This window comes from Nelusetta ayraudi, unplaced genomic scaffold (genome assembly GCF_046127955.1).
Source record: "Nelusetta ayraudi isolate G7.1 ecotype Tasmania unplaced genomic scaffold, CSIRO-AGI_Nayr_v1 ptg000057l, whole genome shotgun sequence".
Classification (NCBI taxonomy): Eukaryota; Metazoa; Chordata; class Actinopteri; order Tetraodontiformes; family Monacanthidae; genus Nelusetta; species Nelusetta ayraudi.
In genome coordinates, this window is record NW_027466107.1 from 3,063,568 (window position 1) to 3,086,714 (window position 23,147).

Here is a 23,147-nt window from a genome sequence, read left to right on the forward strand (position 1 = left end):
AGAGCTTGAGATGAGCACTTTTCAGCCAAGATCAATGGGAGTTGGTTCCCGTAAAAAACTGAGAAAGTGTCAAAAAAGGAAGGAATTATTTTGGACCACACTTAATTTAATTTTGGGACCTATAGCGCCTTCTTGTTTGCTTGGTGTGTTGTGTATTTGTAGTAGTTTGTTGCTTTTAGATAATCGTCTTTGAGAACCGTTTGAATAATGTTTGTAGTATTTGCATATTCATGCATTCATGTGTGAATGTTCATGTATGTTGAGATATTTTTTTAACATGATTTCGAACCCCAGGAAGTTCCTTAGGCAGCGACTAATGGCGATCTATAATAAAGTAATAATGGAAGCATTGCAGAGATTTACCAAAGGTAAGTCACGCATTTGCCGTTTAAAACAGCCAGAAATCTGCGTTGTTAAAAAGATGACATCACAACAGCATGAGTTTAGAACAACATTTACTTTCACACATCTCACACACATCACACACACACACACACACACAAACGGAGACAACCATGGCGGTACAGAGTAGATAGCAGTTCACAGTCAACGCGATCAAACTTAATCATGATCATACAGTACGGCTGCGTCTCTTGGTCCATACACAACATGAGCAGTCTGCTGTAGCGCCACCCAATGGTTACGTCAGCTTTCAGAACAAGAACGACAGAGAGGGAGTGGGGGGTGGGTTGGGGGAGGATCGGTGAGAGGGGGGGGGGGAAAACAATATTGCGAGAAGCAGCAAATTCATTCCAAAAATACCAGACCAGAGGCAGGTGAGATTAAAAGGAAACAAAAATTAAGACTATGGAAAATGATTAACTATTTACACAGCAAAATGAACACGAATGATAAGTGTAGATGGAAGCCAACACAGGGCAGGATGTCGTCACGGGAAAGACACCGTTAAGGCTCATGTGTAGTTGCATTTCTGCGCAGAAGTCAGAGGTAATGGGTTTTCACAATCAAACTGTCAACCAGATTATCGCTTAAAAAAAAAAAGAGAAAAAAAATACAAACTAAAGAGAACATGAACAATCGTGTGACTGACCAGTCATCTGCCACAAGCTTCCAGCAGCACTCCCCATGGAGACACATGCACGCACACACACAACCACACACACAGCTGTTAACAGAAAGCTGAGCTTGTGCCGTGTCCATCCCTCCAGCAGCTCCAGAAGTCAAGCTCACCTTCTGCCAACAGCTGGTGATGCTACAGAACCCACCACAAGCACACCACCCATCCAGGTGTGATCCAAGACTAATGGAGACATTAAAAAAAAAAATTCACATGGAACTAAAAAAAAATAAATACTAAAAATGAAATGAAGCAACCAATTCACTGACAACCGAGTGAAAGAAAGAACGGCCCCTTTGGGAAGTGATGAACAGATGATCTGTGACCCGTGCTCATAGAGTGCACCGCTCAACAAACAGTGGAGAGAACAGATTCCGTTAGAGAGAGAGAGAGAGAGAGAGAGGGGGAAAAAAAACAAGCTGGAGGGTGTGTGTGGATGGGAAAAAAAAAAAAAAAACGAACAACGTGGAACACAGCAGGTCCAGTAGCTGAATGTTGACCAATGAGAAGAGACCTGATCCAGAAAGAGTCACTGGAATGTGACGAAAAAGCCAAAAAACACACTGAGAACCAAGACTGTACAGACACATATACAACAACAAAAATGAAAAGGAAAAAAAAACCCAGCTGAACAAACAAACTAGAGTAAAGCTTAAAAGCTTTTGTACCATCCCTTTGCTTGAACTTGTGGACAGCGTCACTTTTTGTATGAGGTCAATGGGCAAAGTGGCCAATGGTAACTGGCCGGACCACTTGTGGCTCTGCTGATACGCCACACTCTCGACACAAAAACACAGTCATGATCTCACGATTGATGAAGAGGAAGAAAAAAAATAATGTAAAGAGAAAGACTCCATTCACTGATTAACCATTTTTTTCCTTCACTGTACACATTTTTCAACAATGAACTTTAAAGTCAAAATAAAAAGGAAGAAAAACTAAAAACTTAATTTACCAACACACTAAAATCATATATATATATATATATATAAATGTACACATGCACACGAAAAAAAAAGCACCATTAGTGACAACTGTCCAGACTGCAACAAGCTATGCCACCCAACGCCCTCTGGAGGTCACACGCAGGACTACAGGAAGCAACAAAGCTATGACTCCTCACGCTCAGGCTGATTGGAGGAGATGGGTCCAAATCCCAACTTGATCCCTTTTGGTATTAGCACAAGCTCCAGCGGCTTGTACACACCGCTGCAGTCAGAATGCACTCATGGGGAATGTAGTTCATTATATCTGTGCCTTTTTATATAACGAATGCCCTCATTCATGTGTTTCACAGCCTCCATATTATTCTTGGAACCGAACATATAGGTTTAAAAAATAAAAAAAAATAAAAAAAAAACAAAACTGGATTCCAGATCATCTGCGTTGCTCTGTAAAAGGCTCGCTCAAAGTGCCGCCGAGGATCATGGGACAGAGCAGTCTACGGAGAACCTCGTGCCAGACAGAGGGTGGTGTAGACGCCGTTGTTGTATCCCAGCTGTTGGATGGCAGCTGCACGCTGTGCGAAGCGTCCAGCTGGAGTTAGAGAATGCGCTTCCGCTTCAGGTAGGAGTCTGCGTAGTGGCCGCCGAGGCCCTGGGAGTGCTGGCCCACGTAGCCGCCCTCGGGGCTCGGCTCCGGAGACGGGATGAGGTGCGAGAAGACGCGCTTGTGGCTTCCGATAGGGGTCTGGAAAAATGTGGGGCGTAAAATATGCCGCTTACTCAAGTGAAGTTGGAGAGAGAAAGACTCATTTTTCAGCCAGCAGTGATGCCTCGCATGATTAATCATTCAGAAAACTGATTTTTTAGCTACGCGTTTACAGCCTCTGGCTGAAATGCTCGGTTTTAGCTTCTGCATCGAGTGCATTTTCATGACACTCAAATGTGACCTGGGCCAGCGAAGCAGCAGTGGCATTTGTGACATCACGAAGAACTCATTGCCGGATCTAAAGGTTTAAACACAATTTCTGGAACGCGGAGAAAGTAAAAGTTAGTGTTGCAGTACTCAAGATTTTTTAAGGGTCTCGGTCTCAGACTGGACGGACTCAGGATTTTTGATCAGGACCAGTCGAGACTCAGCCGACATTACAATGACAGAGCGGAAAATAATCAAGCTGCTGCCGTTTAACACCCAGAGTGACACAGCCCCTTATTCCTAGTTGATTGATTTTTTTAATTTTATGAAGCAAAGTTGTTGATTTTTTTTTTTTTTTTTTTTTAAAGGTTCCAAATAGTTGGTAAATACCTTAAAGAAAATTATTAAAAGACACCTTGCTGAAAATAGATGTTGCTGTTCAATTTAGAAGCAAACTTGAATTAAAAAAAGAAAGAAAAAGATACTGATCATTTTTTTCTGTTTTGTTGTTATTTTTCTTTGATATATGAAGTCTTGGTCTTGTCTTGGTCTCGATACTCTCTAGACTTGATAACGTCTTGGTCTAGGTTGGTGCAGTCTTGACTACAACACTAGCAAAAGAACTAAAAGACAAAGTAAAATGACACCTTTTTTTCTGACTCCCGACGAAGTTCACCCACAGGTTTAAAACATATTGCCGAATATGGAACCATTAAAAGGATGAGAGAGAAAAAAAAGCCAAACAGAGCAGAGGAATTACCTTTGGATTGCCGAGGCCTGAGGGATAGTTGGCAGTGTGGCTCACAGGAGGCATCCCCACAGCCTGGGGACAAACAGTCAACTCTCAGTGACCTACAGTCCGGCTGAGGCACTCAGCGCAGTATTAATTATTAAAGCACGGGCACTTCTTGGAATCAAACCCTGCAGTGCTTTGATCTTTTTCATGCACTTCGCTTTGACTTTCGCCTTGCGTTCAAACAATCGATGGCTCCACACAAGAAAAAGAAAAAAAAAAGAGGGGAGAGTTAAACAGTTCTTGTGGGGGTTGGGGGGGGCTCACCCTATTGAGCTGCGTGGTTGGCAGGCCGCTGCTACTGGATACCTCAGGGCCCGAGCTGAAGTAGGACATGGGTGGGCTTTGGGGGTAGCCGAACCGGGAAAACCTCTCGCTGTAGTCGGGGTGGCGGGAGAGCTGCTCGGATGAGAGTCGCCGCGAGAGGTTACCACCACCCGAGTCTCTCTCATCATTTTTCAAAATGTAACACTGGCAAAAGATTTAACACACAACCTGCTGACTGAATCCTGCCAAGGCTCCAGTGTCAAGATTCTCCTGCTGCTCGTACAAGTGGGCCAGAGGGTCCTGAGGAGAAAAGGCACAAAATGTCCATTTCCAAACTTCTACTGTGATTGTTTATTGTTGCCTGGACCTCAGTCAAGCAGCATTGCTTTATTATGCATCACCAACACTGGCTGCATTTCCATGAGCCCCAGAATTGCGCAAAACCTAAACATTGCAATAGAAAAACCGGTAAAGGAAACGCCTAAACTTGGAAAAACCTCTCATATATGGCTAAAAGGTTTTTGATGCTATCACGAGGTGGTACTTTGTCAAAATTTTGGAATTGTCATGGAAACGCAGCTACTGTGGCTTTGTTTCACACATTACAGAAAGAACCAAACCCCGACTGGCAATCAGGAAGCAACTAAGTGTTCAACTCTTATGTCTGTGTAGTTTAATGGCACGCAAATGCAGTATTGCTAGAAAGTGAGATCTACATAATGCGGGTTCTTTCAAAATAAAAAAACAACGTTGCTGGCTACCTGATGTAGAGGAGGATAATCTGGGCTGTAGGAATCCTGGTAGCGAAGGTTGTAATTTGGCTGTATGCTCTGATGCACGTGCTGGTTGGACACATTACTGAGTGTCGGCCTTCTCCTGTAGGGGTGAGGTCTACAACTGGCTCCTTAGTTGGGAGAAAACAGTCAGATGTTGCATATTAGAATGACAGCCTCTAACATAAAGACAGGTCATTTTAATGTAATGTAAAGGTAAATTATTCAAGATATCTCACCAGAGGGGTAAACACCATTAACATTGAGAAACGCACTGTGGGGATGGTTCCCATCTTTGGGAGGATCTCCAAGTATAGAGGCCTGGACAGAGTGAAAAGGTTACTGGTGTTATCCACAGGATAAAACCCTCCAATGTGCACTCTGGCATTGAACTAGACAGGAAAATAAAATAAAAGAATGGATATTATTTGGCCCTCACCCCTTGCGCTGTGAAGCCATCTGCCCCCATCATGCCACCCATCAGGGACAGGGATATGCCCTGCAGGGTGGGAGAGGAAGTCTGGGGGAAGGTGCAGGCGGCCGGGGGCGACTCCGGCTCCCTGTTCCTGCCCAGAGCCATCGACTTCAGAGGGTTTAGAGAATCTGTCTGGAGACCAAGACCTGGCATGACACCACCTGGGGAATCAGACACAAGCATGGCCCTTTTCATCTTCCGTTTGTCATCCGAATTATATTTTTCAGATACGGGCTGCTGGTGAATCACAAAGTCAAAATTTTCCCCATATTTCAAGTCAAAAGTTGTTGGTGCAGGACAATTTCTGTTAGCATTTGATATTTTCAATTTGGAATAAGACTTTTCATTCATATGGAATTCATTACTTCAGTCCATTACCATTATGTGGACGAGACTCTGTATTGATAGAGGTGAATGTAATTAAACAAAAGCAAAGGTAATTCTCGTAAAATCTCACGGGACGAGATTTACCAGAATTCGGCTTACGTGCTTAACACCATTTAATGTAAACGCCTGCAAATCGCAATTGTACTTTGTCGAAATTTTGGAAATATTGCTTTTATTTTGCGAAAAACTGACATGGCAGCTATAAGCACGAATAGTAAGTGCCATGACTGTTTTTTTGTTTTGTTTTTTTTTTAAATTCAGAGTGGACTATCCCTTTAAGCATCATAAATGGAAAGGGGAGAGAAAAAAAGTGTGATTCACTCCATCCACGGCTGGAGTGTACGGATGGCAAACCTTGGGGCAGGTCTCCGAGCAGATGGACTCCCTGCTGGACGGGCAGAGCGGCCAGAGGATTCTCCCCGATGAGTCCTGCCTGCGGGTCGGAGGAGAGTGAGTGAGTGAGTGAGTGAGTGAGTGAGAGAGAGGGAGAGCGAGAGCAGAGTTCAGTGTGGCGAGAGGGTCACCCAGGCACCCGGCAACGACGCAAACGCCTAAACACACACGCAGAATAAAATGGCAATCACACAAGCACGGAGGCTTACTCACCGCACCACAGAGGATGTCATTACAGAAAAGACAATTGCCTCATCTGTGCACAGATTAGCCGCACACCTACTGCATCGCTTAAAAGTACACCCCACACACGTAAATGTAAAAGAGCTCGCTTAACACTCACCTCCTGAAGCATATTGGGAAAAAAAGAAAAGAAAAAAAACAATCCTGGTCGAGATATGAATCAAACTCGGGAAAAAAAAGCCCACCCAAACACAGCAACATCACACACACACACACACACACGTCATTGGAAGATTTTCATTGTGCAGCACCTGAGCCCAGAGAAGATGATTCCCCAACAAGGCTTGCTAATATGTGAGAGGGACAGAAATGTAGAGGGAGAGGAGAAAATAGTTAAAAAAAAGAAGAAAAAAAGAAAGAGAAAAAGAAAACGCAAGAGTGGGATAGGAGCAACAATCAAGGAATCAAAACGGCAAAGAGCAAATTGGAAGTGTTACCTGTTGGGCCTTGGCCTGGTTCTGAAGTAGCATCTGGAGGAGGGCAGCAGAGAGAGCGGGGTTGGCCAGCAGGGGTAATGTGGGGGCTGCTCCGAGGAGGCCTGCCACCGTAGCAAATTGATATCAGAGAAAAAATGTTCCGCCGCTTCACAGGAAAAGCCCTCTGTTGGTGCCATTTATCATTTTGTTATATTTAATTATTTAGTTTTGTTTGGCTTGATTAATATACCTTTAGCTTGACCATAATATTAAGAATGAATTGAGTTAATGTGAATGCTTATTAATTATTATTTTTTTTTTATAGGTATTTTATAGCTCTGGAACACTCTGTGATCTATTTATATGGGTCTACCCAGCAAAGGGGGCGGCACCAGGAAGGGTCGTGTTTTTTTTTTACCAGGGCAAGAGAGGCGGCAGCAGCTTTGGTTTGTTTCCTTGAAATGGAAGAATCTCAACAAAAAGCTTCAATTCTTGGCCTGGACAATGGACTCTGCCGTATCCCTGCGTAAATTCACTCCCTCGGTGCCTTCGAGGCCGTCTGATTTTGATTAACTTGATTTTTGTTTAGTTTGGATATCAAGGACGGATGGCCCCTACAGCCTCCAAATTGGGGCATCGAGCACTTACTCATCCCTCACCTTGTTTGTTTCCTTGTGTCAGAGGGTTGAGCAGCATCTTGAGCGTGGCCGGGTTGCTGAGGCCAGTCAGAATCTGCATGGCTGTGGGGTCGGGGAGGAGACCTTTACCCCGGTTCACTGCCTTTCAGGGAGGAAGGGATGACAAAACAAATATCAAGGCCAAATGACACGGCGAGTCGGCTGCTGACTCTGGGATGGGTGACTGGGGCCCGGTCAACTCGAAATACCATGGTTTGGGCAGCAATCAGGGCGGCCAGCATGCTTCTCCCAGGAGGGCCGGGGGCACAAAAGGACACCCGGATGTGCGTCCCCGCCAGCAGCCTGCCGTCACTGAGACGCTGCGCCTCCTCGGCCATCTCGGCCGTGGCAAACTCCAGTACGGCAAAACGACGAAAACTTCCATCTTGTCCTTGAGCCAGCTGGAGAAAATGGAGGAACGTTTTAATGAAGACAAACGCAACATAGACACGGCGGTTGTGGTTACAGCAGGGACACAGTGAGAGTGTTATGTGTAAAATGTCATTGGGGAAAAAACCACAAGTGTGTAACTTTCAAATTTAAATTACACTGAAGATTTCCCAGAAATGAATGGAGCAGGAAAACGAGTCACTAATTGATTCATATTTAATTACTGCTCGTGTCTATAGTTACCAATGACCTAAACCAGACTTTGTGACCCTGTTAATAATTACCACCTTGCAATAACTAATTTAAGGGTACTTTTAAAAATTAATTTAAAGGCATTTGACATAAAAAAGAAAAAAGAAAAAGAAAAGAGTTCACTTCATCTGGCCTCACAATTAATTACCTTCGTATTAAATCAGGTTAAATATGGTTCGAGCTAGTACTTTCCCTGAAGCGATTTCATGATCCTTAATCATCAGTGTCTTTGTGCACGACCCTCAACAAAAACAAACCCTGGAACAAGCGCAAAAGAAAAACGTGCCGCTTGACACGTGCATGACGCGCTAAAAGGATGTGCATCTGTCTCATTCCAGAAAGGTCGGCTGAATGACACCACCTGGGGATGTCAGGTGGTCATCGCCATAGAAACCAGCATTGGTCATCGCTGTGAAAACTTTGAGTGGCCACAGTGGGGGGAGTGTGGGGTAACAAAAGAACACCCTGGGGTAAAGGTGAAACGTGACGTATGGTAGGAAATTTTCCCACCCAAAATAAATACAATTAAAAACTGATCAGAAGATTTAAAGCCACAGTGGAAGTATCCACTGGTAAGAAAACACCTCCCAAAAGAACAACAACGCCATTTTAATCCCTGCTTTCTGACGTCCCACTCTGTCACATCACATTTATTTATAGTGAATTAATCCGACTGTAAACACACAAGTATTGTCAGTTTTGTGCCAACAGACTCCTTTAAATGCTTCACTCTGCCGACTGTCTGAACAAACGACGGACCTAGCGGTGCAGTTCTTCAGCAACCGCTATTCCTGCAGGTAAGCGAGACATGCAGCCATCTCAGAGGAGCCACACGTACCTGGCAGAAGACTGGTGCGTGAGTGTCGGCGAGGGCGTTGTGGAGGTCTTGAGCGGTCAGCAGGCTCGAGGGCAAGCGGTCCACGCACAGGCACTTGGAGTGCAGCAGAGGGTACGTGAGGGAGCCCACCTCAGTCCAGTGCACGTACAGCATGCGGGAGCCCAGCTGCTTCCCCAGCAGCTCCGACTTGGCCCTGGCGGCCGAGTCCTTCTTCATGTACTCCACAAAGCCGTAGCCCTTGGAGTGGCCCGTGGAGGCACTGTACACCAGGAAGCAGCGCTCCAGGTTGCCGAAGGGCCGCACCAGCTCCTCGAACTGCTGCTGGGTGAAGGCGCAGGGCAGGTTGGCGATGCACAGCAGCGCGTCCGTGGGCTGCAACTGCACAGAGATCTCCCGCTCTCGCAGCACGTGCTGGTGCAATTCTTTGATGGCGCATTGTGCTTGTTCCCCGTTGAGCAGTGTCACAAATGCTAAGGGTGACGTGGAACAGAGGGGAGCAGAACAAAAGAGTGGGGTGGGATGTTAAGAGGTGTTTAGGCAGAATGCTGTACGACAATTGAGTATAGCACTTGAGAACTTTATTGGCCTTTTACCATCAGCAAATATAACAGCTGTCCACACAACGGCACAACAGTAATTGATCAAATGAAATCTGATTTCTGCCTGATTCTGATCTGAAAGTTTCCAAATTCATGGTTGTTACAATTACAAAACTGTTCCACTTGGAGTGTGTGGGGGTACACAGGACAAACCACAAAGAGCAAATACAGTTCAAATGCAATACTGCAACATCATCAGTGAAACTAAATGATAACGCATAGCAATCTTTAAAATGTCCCATGCGAGTTGTCAGCAGCCAATCTCAATACAAGCAGACCCCATCAGCAACCTTGCAGGAAAACCCAACCACCACTTCCAGGTTCTCTGGAATTAAGAAATGTTAAAGGTTTTGAGATATTTTCTCTTTATTTATTAATAAGTAAATACAGATATTTCTATCTATATTTAAATTGGAAAAGCTCTTTTGTTGTTTTACATGCCAGTTGACTTTGTTCTCTTAAATTCACGAAGACCTTTAAATAGCAGAAATTGTGTAGACACTGCACAATTTGACTTTTGTACACCTGCTTTGGTTGTTGTACATAGATTGATTTAAACGTTTTTGAAACTACTGTAGTTTACTTTTTAGACTGTTTTCTAGTGCTGCCACAGTGTAGTTTCCCAATTTGGAATCAATAAAGTCCATCTATCTATCTATCTGCTGATCTCAACTGACTACAAGCAACAAGCCATGTACAATGCAGACGGACTAACCTGTGCCCTTGTACTTGTCAACAAAGCAGTACTTCAGGTCATAATTTCCCAGCAGTTCATGGACCTCCTGTGACAAAATACAAGACAAAAAAAGTAAATTCGGGACATTTGAATCAATTATTTGAGCACAACCCAATTAGACGCAGCATTCATACTCATCAGATTTGACACAACGAAGGATTAAAATGCAAGTTCGGGCCGCAGACTGATCAAGTGATTCATGTCAACTGTGTGAATGCGGCAACAGGAGCACCTGTGCAACCGTGGGGTGCAGTGGGGTGGGGAGGGGGGGTCATTGTTGCCGGAGAAATGGTTTCTGCGCTGCTGCTGCTGCTGCCTTTGGCGACTATTCACACGCACCCAAATGGCGATGCTGTCGAGCATTTTCTGAAGCGTTTTGTCACACGCACCTTCCACCTTTTGTTATGCGACAACTCGCATCTCGAACAGCCACCGCAGCTGACCCCCGCCCCCGCGAACAATGGTAGCGCCCGCAGGCCCAACGCTCCCCACGAGTCAGGCACGTTCCAAAAAAAAAAAAAAAAAAAAAAAAAAAAAGACTTTAAAAAAAAAAAAGTGAGGAAAATGGGGGTTCTGAAAACTAAATAACAAGAACAACCGGGCTTGTCGAAAAACATGGGGGAAGGGGGAATATTCACAGCTGGTTGAAAAATAATGAAATAACGTTCACTTTGATTAAGCGACTAAATGTGTGTGCGGGGGGGGGGGGGGGGAAACCGAGGGTTGTCAAAGTAGCCTCGCAGGCCACACAGATGACCGCTTATTGACAAGTCATCTGGCAACCTCACGCTGCCTTCGCGTTTATTGCTGGGATTGAAAAGCAAAACCTGACGCCAACTGTTTTGTCTCAGGGTACTCTTGCCTGGACGACGCTCAAGCTTTCCAACACACCAATTGTGGCTTTAGAAAGTCATTAAAAGGCGTGCTGAAAACTTAGTTGAGTTAGCTAGGGGGGGTTCAGTGGCTAGCAGGCTACTGGTAGCATGGCAGGCAGGCGTGCTGGCAGCTAGGCCAGCTTCAGTCAAACCAGCATGTCAATCAATCAATTACCCGAATTTATTTCCGCCCCTGACAAAAAAAGACAACAATTAATCAATCCGTGCGTGATACAATCCTACCTGATTGCTGACGTCAGAGGGCAAGTTCTTGATGATAATCTTTCTGCGGTTGTAAAACTCTCGGCGAGTTCTTTCCAAGCGGCTCTCTATCTCTTCAGCACTCAGGGTTGCCAGGTCCTCGTCGACCCGCCGCTGCTGCTGACACTCGCGTTCCGTTTTCGAGTCCTCCCCGCCCGCTTCTACCTCGGGATAGCGACGATCTCCGGGCAGCCACTTTTCGGGGTCACCGCCGAGCACGTAGGTTTCTTGTGATGGCCGAGAGGCGAAATTGAGTCCGGAGTCTGTGCTCTCATCGCCGGACGCGGTGCTCGGGGACACGGCGGCCGCCATCACTCAGTTTGATGGAAGTTTGCTCGCTCCGGATATTCAGTCCTGATTTGAGCAGTTTAAACAATACACACATGGTCCCAGCGGCGCTTCTCATTGGACGACGGGGGACGCATTCACCATGACTACGACGTAACGGATGCTGAAGGCGGGGCCACCGCTCGTTGCACCGCCCAGTAAAGACATGTCACCCCAGTGGAACCAACTGAACTCGCTTCAAAATAAAAAAAAGAATTTCCAAGCCCTGCGTATATTAAAGCGTTTGCTTACACGAGAGTTGTAAAAAATAACAGGAAGGCTTTTGTATTGATGTAATGTTGGGAAACTACCCCCAATGAGTAGCAAGAAACAAATCTTCGAAGAATTCAAAAAAGTGGATACATTGGGGAACATACGTGTCGCTTATAAATTTTACATTTTGCATTCAGATATTGTTGTGGTTTTGTTTTCAGTTTTGAGGGCTTGAAATTGTGGAGAAATATAGTTTCCTTTCTATTGTATTATTTTTTCAGATTCTTCAATTCAGACTGTTTTTAACATGGTATGGGCAAACACTTAACTGACACATTTTTAGAAGAGTTTTTAGAAAAGCATTTTTATTCATGTGACAAGGTAGTGTTGTCAAAAATATTGAAATGTTGATATTTTTTTCGATACTGAAAATTAAAAACGATACAATATGACTTCTCTGTAGTATCGATATATCGGGACTACATTGAGGTGATGTGCGGCACTGCCAACACACACACAAGCACTCCGAGGGCTCCCTCCTGCCCACCCCCACCCCATCGACGAAACAAAACATCCGTGGGACTTCAGTCCTTCCCTCCCTTCCCCCGCCAAACTTCTGCGGTTGCTAGTATTGAAAATAATATTGAAAATCAATACTTTTCCATATATTGTATGAAAGTCTGAAATCTAGTATCGTGAGAGCACTACAACAAGGCATAAAAATCTGTTTTCTTCACAAGGTTAAATGGTTGATTTATTTTTTTTGCTGTTATATACAAAGGTAAAGATAAACATTTACTGTAAAGCATTTAGTCCAGTGAAAAACATAACATTCTGACAAATGTACTCGAAAAGAAAACAATCAATCTGACAACCCCACTCTGCACTTTGTGACATTCAACAGCCCAACAAAATAACCCAAAACATTAAAAGACATGATAAGATGGTCGCATCACATGCAAACACAATCTAAAACAAGACATGGGCACTGAGAGTCAGCATGGCTTAGCAAGACACGTTAGTGCACTTTAAAGTACAATGCCCATCTGTACAGGTGTTTCATTTTTGATTATTTGTTTTAAAACTTTGCATGTTTATAAAGTGAGTCCAAAAAGGTGACTGAAAAGCCTTTTAAAAGTGCAAACGTATTAAAGAAGCCTGACAAAGTCCAAGTAAAGTGGTGATTTTTTTTCAAGCTTCATGTACATAGTTGGGGTCCTTTATCTGTGTACCATGTTTACATTAAAAGTGGTGATTTTTTTTTTTCTTTTGCTGCACATTTTGCTTGAACATGACACATCAACAGTAATCTTGTTTCTTTTTTTTTAAAGTAACCTCTGTATAAATTTACAAACTGAAGAGACATAGCACACTGATGAAATTTTACAATTACAATAACTACTTAATGCAAAATAGGATGAGTTGAGCCCTTTGGTCAGCCGACTTCAGTTGGCATTGAATGTGTGTGCCATCGAAAAGTCTGGACGTGGATCAATGGGAATAAAAGAGAATCATACAACATACAATTTCTCGGCCCAGTGAAAAGTCAATGTCAGGCTGCACACCATATGGTTAGCGGAGCTCCTTAAATCTTTCAACGAGGGAAGAGAATGATGGACGCTGATTGCGGTCTGCTGCCCAACACTGCTCCATCAACACCTTCACCTGTTTGGAAAAAAGAAGAGTCTAAACATATATATATAAATGTAAATAGGCTACGCACAGTTTAAGCAGAAGGACAACTCTGTCTCATTTACCTCATGTGAGCAGTCTCTTGGACAAGGCAATCGCATATTTCTCTCCAAATGGTTTATGAGTAATACTAAAGTCAGCGTTCCATCGTCGGGCTTTATCATTTCTTTGTATTTCTGTGGGGGGGAGGGGAAAGGATAAGATACTGGGTTTAACACAGGAAATAGTTTCAGCCTGTTAAAGCAGGTGAGTGATGATGTACCAGTCGAGGGTGTTCAGCCGGGTTGCAGCGTGTCAGGATCTCATACAACACAACACCGAAGGACCAAACATCAGAGGAAAAGGAAAATTTATTTTCCTTTAAGCATTCAATGGCATACCTGTGCATTCCAAAGTCAGCAAGAAAAATAAAGTTTAGAGGCCAAAGTCATGGAACGCAGCTCCTGTCGATGGTGTTCACTGCTGCACAACGTACCAATACACCGGACTTTCCTCTGACTCAATGACACGGTAGTAGAGCTCGCCATCAGGGATGGATTTGGTCAAGCCAAAGTCTCCAATCTTCACCAGTCTGTCATTTTCCACTAAGACATTGCGGGCAGCGAGGTCTCGATGGACGTATCGCATTGTGTGCAAGTATTCCATGCCCTTAGAAAAGAAGCAGTAGGATGGGTGAAATAGCTCACACAGGGCTTCAATTGGAATAGCTTGATATTCAAACTTATTCAATCATGCAAAAAAAAGTATATTTTACTTCTATTACTGAGGATGATAGAAGGCAACTGCGTCTTCAAGTGTTCAAATCGTTTTACACGAGATCAAGGTGGTAAAACCAACCAAGGGTATCATCTAACTTAATTAGAAGTGGCAAATGGCAATGACAAACAATAGCTACAACAATAACAAATATAATAGTGATCACAAAACAGACACACAAGTAATTATCTCAAACACCATCCATTTACTACCACACTACTATAGAGGTGGAGGCCTCTGGTGCCTTTTCCTATTTAACGTAACAGTTCTGGAGACCCACAGAGGAAACGAGTATCAATTAAATCAGCCAGAGCCACATGAATATGACGTGTCCGCTAGGGCCAAACTTGTAACGTCAATCTCTTTCCCTCTGTCAAACTCCTGAATAGTTTATGCAGACTCAAATGTTTCACCAGATCCTTCCTCAAAAAAGGGGTGATGGGTGAACAATGGGAACAATACATCTGATGAGACGTGCTACTTAATCAATCTATACAAGGACATTTGAAGTGAAATTGTAAACTCAGAACAAAACCAACAAAACTCACCTCACAGATCTGCTGAGCAAACAGAAGGCACCTGGTCATATCAGGTTTCCAACTGTGCAGGTACTCCTTCAGACTCCCCAGAGGAAGGTACTCCATTATTAGCTGCACGATTTGTCCCCCTGTAAAAAGACCAAATGCCAGAATTTTGATATTCCATCACTACTTTCATATCTGAAAGGCAACATTGACACAATGTCTGATCTGGAGTTTGAAAAAAAACAAAAAAAAAAACCCTTTCAGACGTATTTGAGCACCTGAACAGTGTTTGTTAGTTTATCTACCATCAGAACAATGACTGAGGATTTACTGTACCTTCTTCTGTACAGCCTTTATACTTGACAATGTTGCGATGGCTAAGGGACTTTAGGATGTCAATTTCCTTCCTCCAGCTCTTCACATTCCCGCTCCCTTCTTTCAATTCCTTTACAGCAACATGCTCTCCCATGTTGTCATTTTGCAGGTCATACATGTACAAATGCACCTTACCAAAGTTACCCTGGACGCAAAACAGAGAGGTTTTACAAAAAAAACAAAAACAAAAACTACTACCCATGTAATGTGACAACCAACTTACCTCTCCTAATTTACAAATCTTTATCAAGTACCGTTTGTGAAACAAACTAGAGCCTGTGTCATTAAGAGCTTCAATTGGGGACATATCAGGATCTGTGGACACACACATAGAAGCCACATTATTAGAAAAGAAAACTCAACAGGGGATCTTATCGAAAAAGAAGCAAATAGAAAAGTTGAAGACCCACTTATGTTCATCAGGTCTCTGAGTATGCAAGGAAACGAAGGCCTCTCCGCAGGTTCATAGGCCAAACACTTGCTGATGAACATGGCCAGCTGCTGCGATGGCGGTTCAGGGAGGCGACATTTTTGCTGATAGAAGTGCTCTTTCTGTCAAAAATGGAACACACAAAGGGGTAAAAATGATACCTCAGTAGAACTGGTGTGACAATATTGCAGCATGGCACTGCACGGTTAGTTGGGGGGTCTAACCTCAGACAAGGAGCTGCCACTCATGGGAAGTTCGCCGTTGTTGCAGATTTCGAGCAGCGTGGCCCCAAAACTCCACTGGTCAGAGGCACTGCGAATGGGTGCACCGCTGTCTATGCACTCTGGGGCAATCCATGGGATACGTTCAATACGCTCTGAAGTGAAGAGCACCAAGGAGAGGAGTAAAGGTTTTGCGTATTATATATATATATTTTTTTAAAAAAAAAAGCAACAGTAGAATGTATTTTAAAATACAGTGCATTAAGTTTGTGCCATGTTGAAAAAAAAAAAAAAAAAAAAAAAACTTGCATAGTGTTGCCAAAACATTTTGTAAGACCAACGTTATTTCATTAAATTGTGCAATCCATGTACAGGAAAATGGCAGCTTGTGGCTTTACATAGTTGTTTTTTTGTTCAATGTGTGTTCAAAGTTGTAGCAAAAAATATGAGCAGTGCTATGATGATTTATGCTATGTGCCCATGTTTTTTGGTACCATTTTGAAATAGGCTACATTAAAACTCAGTGAAACAAGGCGGCGACACAAATGGAAAAAGAAGTGCTGTGGTTAAGGCTTCCTGCTTCCTCTATCAGATTACAGTCAGGCAAAAATTACACAAGAACCTAAGCTGTCTGGCAGTTTGATTCTTCAGAGCCTTGAGAGAAACGCAGCAGTGTGACACCAATTGTCAGCACACACCTTCCCGCGACAGAACGTTGAGGGCAAATCCTGGGTGGCTGAGCTTGATGAAAGGAGTAGTGCCTTGCTCCAGACCTCGGCGTGCAACCAGAATGTTCTTCCCACAGACGTTTCCATGAACCAGGTGCTTGGTCTCCTACAATAATAAAAAAAAATACACACACATATATTTATATATTAGTTTTTTAAAGTCATGTTTAAGTTGCTTGATCACACTTTCTTAGAAGAGCTGATTTTTTTAGTTACCAAAAAAAAACGAAAAATAAACCCGTGAATATCTTCTCTACTTCCCATAACTATCTCTGTACTAAAAATGAGAACTAAGCTGGAAATTGAACTCACATACAACGTTGCAGAAAAAAAATATACTCACTAAATAATTGAGGGCGCTGGCAAGTTGCATTGTGACGTTGAATTTCCACTGATGGGTCACTGAGGCTTTTTCTTTCCGAAGGAACACATCCAAAGGCCCAAACTCCACAAATTCCTCTACCATGATGTCTGCGGAAGTAGAACAAGTCATCCACATGCACACAGGCTTTTCCAAAATATCTCTCCACACATTGTAATTATTTGTCAACCACAAAGGTCTTTTGCCAAACAAACAAACTTTTTCATTATTTTTTTTAAAGTATATGCTTACAGTACATCTATCTAGACATGTGAATTGAGTAAATGTGATCCGTGGTGGCCGGTCTTTTTTTTTTTAATATTGCATTATATGCTTTTTTTCAGCACGTTGGAGCCACATGCCTCCGTTTTCAATCTAGATTGCATAACCCACAAGTCTCCTTTGAAAATAAAGACACCGGGACACAAGAACAAGGAAGGACTGCTGCTTAAAGCTACTCTGAGAAAGCCCTGGAAAAAAGACCAGAGAGGAGCGCTGCCATGGACCACATGGAATGCTTGATTAGTGCAAAGGCTTCTAAAGACAGTGGATGACAATTTCATCAGACTATATTCATCATACGTTTGGGCAAAGAGATCCACATTGGCAAAATACTAAGATAGACAAAACTCCCCCAGGAGATGTATTTGTGAAGACAGAGTAACACTGCTCTTACTTTCAAAGCCTTTGACTGACACTCCATGTACAAACACCAGGTGACTGTGGGAAATCTGGCTCATGAGACTTGCTGTTTCAAAAAATGCCTAAGAAATACCAAAAAAAACACAAAAAATTACACAATGAACTGTCACTTTTTTTCTTTGGCCGTTGTGCAAAAAACACAAAACATACCAGCGCAATATCTTTGTGTTCTTGGTCTAGAATCTTCAAAACCACTGGTATCCCTTTGCAGCTGATGGGGTCGTTGTTAAACTCATCATCATCGTCGCTATCTCCATCACCTTGCACCAGCAGTTGTGCTGAGAAGATGTTCGTCCTTGTCCCTCGGCCCAAATGCCGTCCCTGGTTATACATAAAAATAAAAAAAACACCAACATTGGAACCCAGTTACATAGCTAGAAACACAGCTTCTTGGAAGAGAAGAAGCAGGCATTCTCACCTTCACAATCTGCCTTTCCTTGATTGGATGGAATCGTAGCTGGGATGAAGACTCACAATGAGCAGGCAGTTTGGCACCTTGCCTCATCACCATAAGGTTGGACAATTCTGCATCAGAACACACACATTTATTAACGTCCCAAAGCAATGTTGCATCCTGGAGCAAAATAAGTTATAATAATAATAATAATAATAATGGAGAAATCCAGAAACACAAACCTCCATGTCGAGGAAAACAGCACTTTTTCACAGTGAAGCTTTCTGAACCAGACTTGAGCACGAAATTCTTGAGGCCGTCTGTGAGCCCCTTCATGGTGGAGGATTCTCCTTCCCAGCCTTCCAGACAGAACGCCGAACCATTGTACTGGATCTGGAACTGCCTGAGACTTGATTTTGATTCATTCTATGACCGCAGGAGAGACACAAAAACACACAATCATGGCTAAAAGGTTTTACAGCAACTGGACAGTAATCATTGCTACTAATACCTCATTTTTGCCGAGGACGGCCAGGATGATGTTGTCATAGTTGACAGCGCTCCAACGTACGAGGAAGGTGCCATCCTCCACTGCCTTCTTCTGCAGCTTCAACAGCACAAAATCAGCACTGTGGAGAGAGCACATTAAGCTTGTTACGTATTGTTCGGCATTTTCGTACAATTTGCTTGTGCGTGTCTGCGTTTGTGCATGTATAGGAAGAGAGGAGAGAGAGAGAGAGAGAAAAAGAACTCACTGCATAGGTCCATGCAGCCCATTAGCTTCACTCAGCACTACCCTGGGGGGAGCGACTTCATGACAAAGATAGTGGTGGGCGTCTGCAGTCAGCCGGTAGTATCCATCTAGGAGGGAGATGAAGGAACAGGCCTCTTGGCTGGAGTTCAGTTGAACCACCTACACACAAACACAGAGACACCACGGGCTTACAATTGGCGTTCCCACCTACAGACGCATACGCATTTAAAGTGTCAGATAAAATGCCCAAAGTGTACTTGAAACCTGGAGCTCTTATAGACCAAAAAAACATATACGCTATCAATACGCTCTGCAGCATGCAGCCATTTAACTACCTAATACATTGGTGATTCCTTTACGAAGAATATTGACGCACCACATTTACGGCATTAACAGAGAAACTTCACAGGCTTCTTGCTTTGACGTCAAAGGGTAAGCAAGCACACTTACCATGCACTGATTGTCCTGAGTAAGAATGGACACATTGGTATCAGTAATGGCTACGTGGGTTATTTCAGGGAAATCGCAGAAGATGTTCCACATATTGGAAGCCTTTTCATGGCCAGCTGTCTCACTGCTCTGCTGTTTCGAAATCCTCATGTAGGAATTTGGGCCATTCCTCAAGTAAGTGTTGTCCTTCGCCTGAGCGGAGAGAAGAAAAGAAGAAAAGTCCACAGTTGACGCAGGGCTTCTTGCAAAACAAGTAACAGAGATGGAGTTTGGAATGAAAATCCCGACAAACCTTCTGTGTAGATAGTTTCCTCCACTGAATACCCTTGGTGCCAGTCACCATGATTTCATACGTTGCAGAAGTTCTGAAGCTGTCTTTCGAGATGCCCTGTGCATGTGTGGTGTTGGAGAACGAGCAGCTCTCATCCGCCTCCTCTCTCAGCTCCAGGCTGGACACAAGGAAGGTCTCAACTCCAAAAGATGGCGCCATGTGTTCAAACGTTGATATGTACTTATAAATGATCTCATAAATGCTCAGTTGTCCATTGTCCACCGTGTGCTGCTGGAATTTCTGCACAAAATTTCTAAACACCCTCCTGATCCTTATTTTTGTCAGGATGTTGGCTTTGGAAATGTGTTTGGCGAAAGACCTTGGGATACAGTCTAAAAAGCTTGAAGAAAAGAAACAGAGAAAGGTTATTATTAGAATTACAAAGTTCAGAGGTACTTAAATAGCCCCTAATGACTCATGGGACTAACTGGAAGCAGTAGCAGTTGTAGCAGAAATGATAGTCTCAGAATTTCGTTACTGTTTCCTTTGAGGTTAAAAAGAATCAACAAAGCAAGATTCAGTCCTTACAGAACAATTACCTAATTCTTTTGTCAACCTCTTGTAATGTGCAGCCTGTTTCGACTGCCAGATGTGAGAGGTGAAGCACAGCCATCCCCAAGCTCTCGCTTTTCAAACAACTTAGCTCGTCGTCCGACTCAATTTCCTCCATCGGCACTCCCTCGTTAATAAATTCATATTTCGCCTGTTGGAAACAAGAGAAGCACGTTTTTTTGTGTGACTCATACATGGAAAAGTGCATTTAAAATAAAACAGAGTGAACTTTAATTCATGTAAAAGTGGAACCTGAGCAAATAAGTAGTCCAAGGACGTGACTTCCAGCACAAGAGAACCCCCTTCATCCTTCCCCAATTTGGGTGAATAACGAGAAACCTTCGGCTCCTTCTCATTTAGTTTGTGCCAATTCCGGAAGTAAAATCTAGAAGAAGAAGAAGAAGAAGAAGAAGAAGAAGAAGAAGAAACTCACTGCACTTTATCTGCCTTCTACTGTGGTGAGTATTCTTAAAGAAAAAAAAAAACACCAACTAACCTCATACAGTAGTGGAGTACAAGGCTGGAGGTGTCCTCCAGTCTGAAAATGTGCTTTGGACTGTACCAGCACTGTGACTGTGGATTGTACAGCGCAAACAAAACATGGCACAGAGGAGTTATCCCTGGGGAATAAACAGTGAGGTTAAACACAGTGCAACAAGTAGGCAGGGTACAAACACACACACACACACACACACACACACACACACACACACACACACACACACACACACACACACAAAGTGCCCTGATTCAGGTCTGCGTGGTTGGGTTTGGCCCGAGGCTCACCTATAGCCTTTGCAGCACGGATGCACAATTCTTCTGCTGTCACCTCTTCACTTGTGTGGGATAGATATCTTTCACCCTCCTTCGTCCAAAATAAGTAAATGTGGATGCCGGGACCACGGGGAGGATCACACGGAACCCCGTTTGCCTTTGGTTTTGAACGCTTGGAACCCCGAATGGACGACATTTTGATGATGGGCAAATCTCTGACACACAAACACAAAATGAGTTGTGAACATGAGAACAGATAATCTTCTTCATTTTGAATGTTGTCTACAAAAAAGTGCCGCAGCTAATCGTCTGCCTCCATCTAACCCTATTCTCTGCATCCTCTTCACTGACAACAACTAATATCACACATCCTCTTTCACAACATCCAGCCAATCTTCTCTTTGGTCTTCTTCTAATCCTTCTGCCTGCCAGTTCCAACCTCAGTGTCCGTCTGCCGATATAGTCACTATCCGCTACCCCCTCTGTATGTGTCCAGACCAACCATCAGTCTGGCCTCTCTGGCTTTATCTCCAGAACATCAGATAGTAACATTTCGATCTAATGTTCCTGATCCCAAGGAGACGTTCAAAATTTTAACCCCTGCTACCTCCAGCTCTCCTCAGTGTCACTGTCTCTTGTCTAAACCAAACATCACTGTGTTTTCTTGCCCTTTCCATAACCCTACTAAGGCAAAAATGCAGCTCCCTCTCCGACCTTCTCTGTGATTCTATAACAACATCCAGAGAGGATATGATACCGCACCTGTAGTTGATATTGAACTCTACTTAAGTTCACAAATGCTCACTCAGGCCCATCATCTCACTTCTTCGCTGAATGATTGCACTACCGTATTACTCTGTAGCTAGCATGCATGTCTGGAAAAAAACAAACAAACAAAAAAAACATTCCTTGGGCATCCTCTCACTCTTTCAGATTTTGCTGAACTTGTCCTGTCTTGTTCAGACCTATAAAAAACGACTGGCACCTCTCCACAGGTTAATCACAAAGACATTAAGATATTTACCTGTACTTTTATATGCTACACTGTGATACTGCTTTTGTGTATATGCATTTTTGAATACCATGTATTTGCACTGAAACAACTGGCACATTACACCCGACACTTTGTTGAACTCACTCTGCACTTCGTCTCTATCTGTGACTGTGTATTAGTATTACTATTAGTGCTACTACTATTTCTTATGTTCTTTTACCTGCCAAGGGACAACGAGTGTAAATTATCAGGCTTGCGAACATCTTTATTCACATAAAGATGTTCATTAGTGCGCGTTGTCCCTTTCAAATATTTTTTTTTTTTTTTAAAAAAAAAGAAGGAAGAATTCAAAAAGACACCGTGATGTCAAGGGTTTAAAAAAACGTATGTTGCGTGAGAATGAATGTCTGTCCCGTGGGAAATTCATAGCTCTAACATGTAGTCTTCGCTGTGATATTTAGATATTAACATTAACTTACTACAAAAGGAACTTTCAGGAATTTGCGTTGGGGAAACGGTTGTCATTACGTAAGCTAACGTAAACTTATTTTCTCTACTACAAATTAGCCCGCGTTGCTTAAATAAATATTTGATGTTAGCTTCACAGTGTACAGCGTGTGCGTTTTACGGAGTGTATGCCTCACTTTTTTTTTTTTTTTTTAATGTTTTTAACGAGAAATATTATGGAAGAGCTGCGTCACAAGGGGCTAAAACATGGACGCGTCACACTTTATTATCTCACTGCGTGTCGACAGCCGCGACACAAAGATTCAAGAGACGTGACTGACAGAATATACGCACATTCAGGGTGGACGGTGACTTACCATTAGACGACGTAATAAAAACATTTAAGATTCACTGGAAGGTTCCAGCTGGCGAACTTGGAGGAGGCACGTCCCCTGTGCCCGACGCCAGCAGTAGACGACACACAAACACACTCGACCTACGGCCACCGCTTCCGACTCGGTCTTGGCCACGCCTCCGAGAACGTCGTCGTCATAAATTCCCAGAAATCGCAGTGTTTGTACATCCGTGCCAACAGTGAACACCATCTTAGTACGTTCAACTCAACTTCGTATTTCGCAAATCAAATTAACGCGTACAAGCATAAGCAAAGCTACAGCAAAGCAGCAGCCTGCACTGGTGCGCTCTACAAGGAGCCTATTGGTGAGGTAGGCAGTGTTGTTACAAGTAGCCTGTATTAAGTTGTCACAAAGGTAGATTGTTGTCGACTTTTTTTTTTTTTAATTATTATTTAT

At 43.3% G+C, this 23,147-nt stretch overlaps 2 protein-coding genes across 4 annotated transcripts; both read right to left on the minus strand.

Moving 5' to 3' along the window:
• Positions 1–438: 438 nt before the first annotated feature.
• raver1 (ribonucleoprotein, PTB-binding 1) lies at positions 439–11,695 on the minus strand. 2 transcript variants are annotated; one of them, XM_076038628.1, is made up of 15 exons: positions 11,293–11,695; positions 10,154–10,220; positions 8,840–9,309; positions 7,569–7,760; positions 7,342–7,462; positions 6,704–6,804; positions 6,485–6,553; positions 5,985–6,063; positions 5,208–5,404; positions 5,008–5,089; positions 4,757–4,899; positions 4,224–4,295; positions 3,996–4,127; positions 3,696–3,758; positions 439–2,767 (listed from the first exon to the last, which is right to left on the minus strand). In XM_076038628.1, the coding sequence occupies exons 1-15, from the start codon at positions 11,620–11,622 to the stop codon at positions 2,621–2,623; spliced, it is 2,265 nt and encodes a 754-aa protein (XP_075894743.1). In that variant the 5' UTR covers positions 11,623–11,695; the 3' UTR covers positions 439–2,620. The 2 variants fall into 2 exon arrangements, with proteins under 2 accessions (XP_075894743.1, XP_075894742.1); XM_076038627.1 differs by lacking the exon at positions 6,485–6,553 and having other exon boundaries at positions 11,293–11,691.
• An 878-nt stretch (positions 11,696–12,573) lies between these two features.
• On the minus strand, positions 12,574–22,866 carry tyk2 (tyrosine kinase 2). 2 transcript variants are annotated; one of them, XM_076038640.1, is made up of 24 exons: positions 22,713–22,866; positions 20,907–21,109; positions 20,617–20,740; positions 20,373–20,505; positions 20,108–20,271; positions 19,530–19,908; positions 19,238–19,429; positions 18,789–18,946; positions 18,545–18,662; positions 18,276–18,459; positions 18,058–18,164; positions 17,790–17,960; positions 17,614–17,701; positions 16,920–17,047; positions 16,547–16,682; positions 15,852–16,003; positions 15,608–15,749; positions 15,421–15,512; positions 15,159–15,342; positions 14,847–14,965; positions 14,018–14,190; positions 13,805–13,922; positions 13,608–13,718; positions 12,574–13,515 (listed from the first exon to the last, which is right to left on the minus strand). In XM_076038640.1, the coding sequence occupies exons 2-24, from the start codon at positions 21,088–21,090 to the stop codon at positions 13,423–13,425; spliced, it is 3,450 nt and encodes a 1,149-aa protein (XP_075894755.1). In that variant the 5' UTR covers positions 21,091–21,109; positions 22,713–22,866; the 3' UTR covers positions 12,574–13,422. The 2 variants fall into 2 exon arrangements, with proteins under 2 accessions (XP_075894755.1, XP_075894756.1); XM_076038641.1 differs by lacking the exon at positions 22,713–22,866 and having other exon boundaries at positions 20,617–20,693; positions 20,907–21,044.
• Between the last annotated feature and the right edge of the window lie 281 nt (positions 22,867–23,147).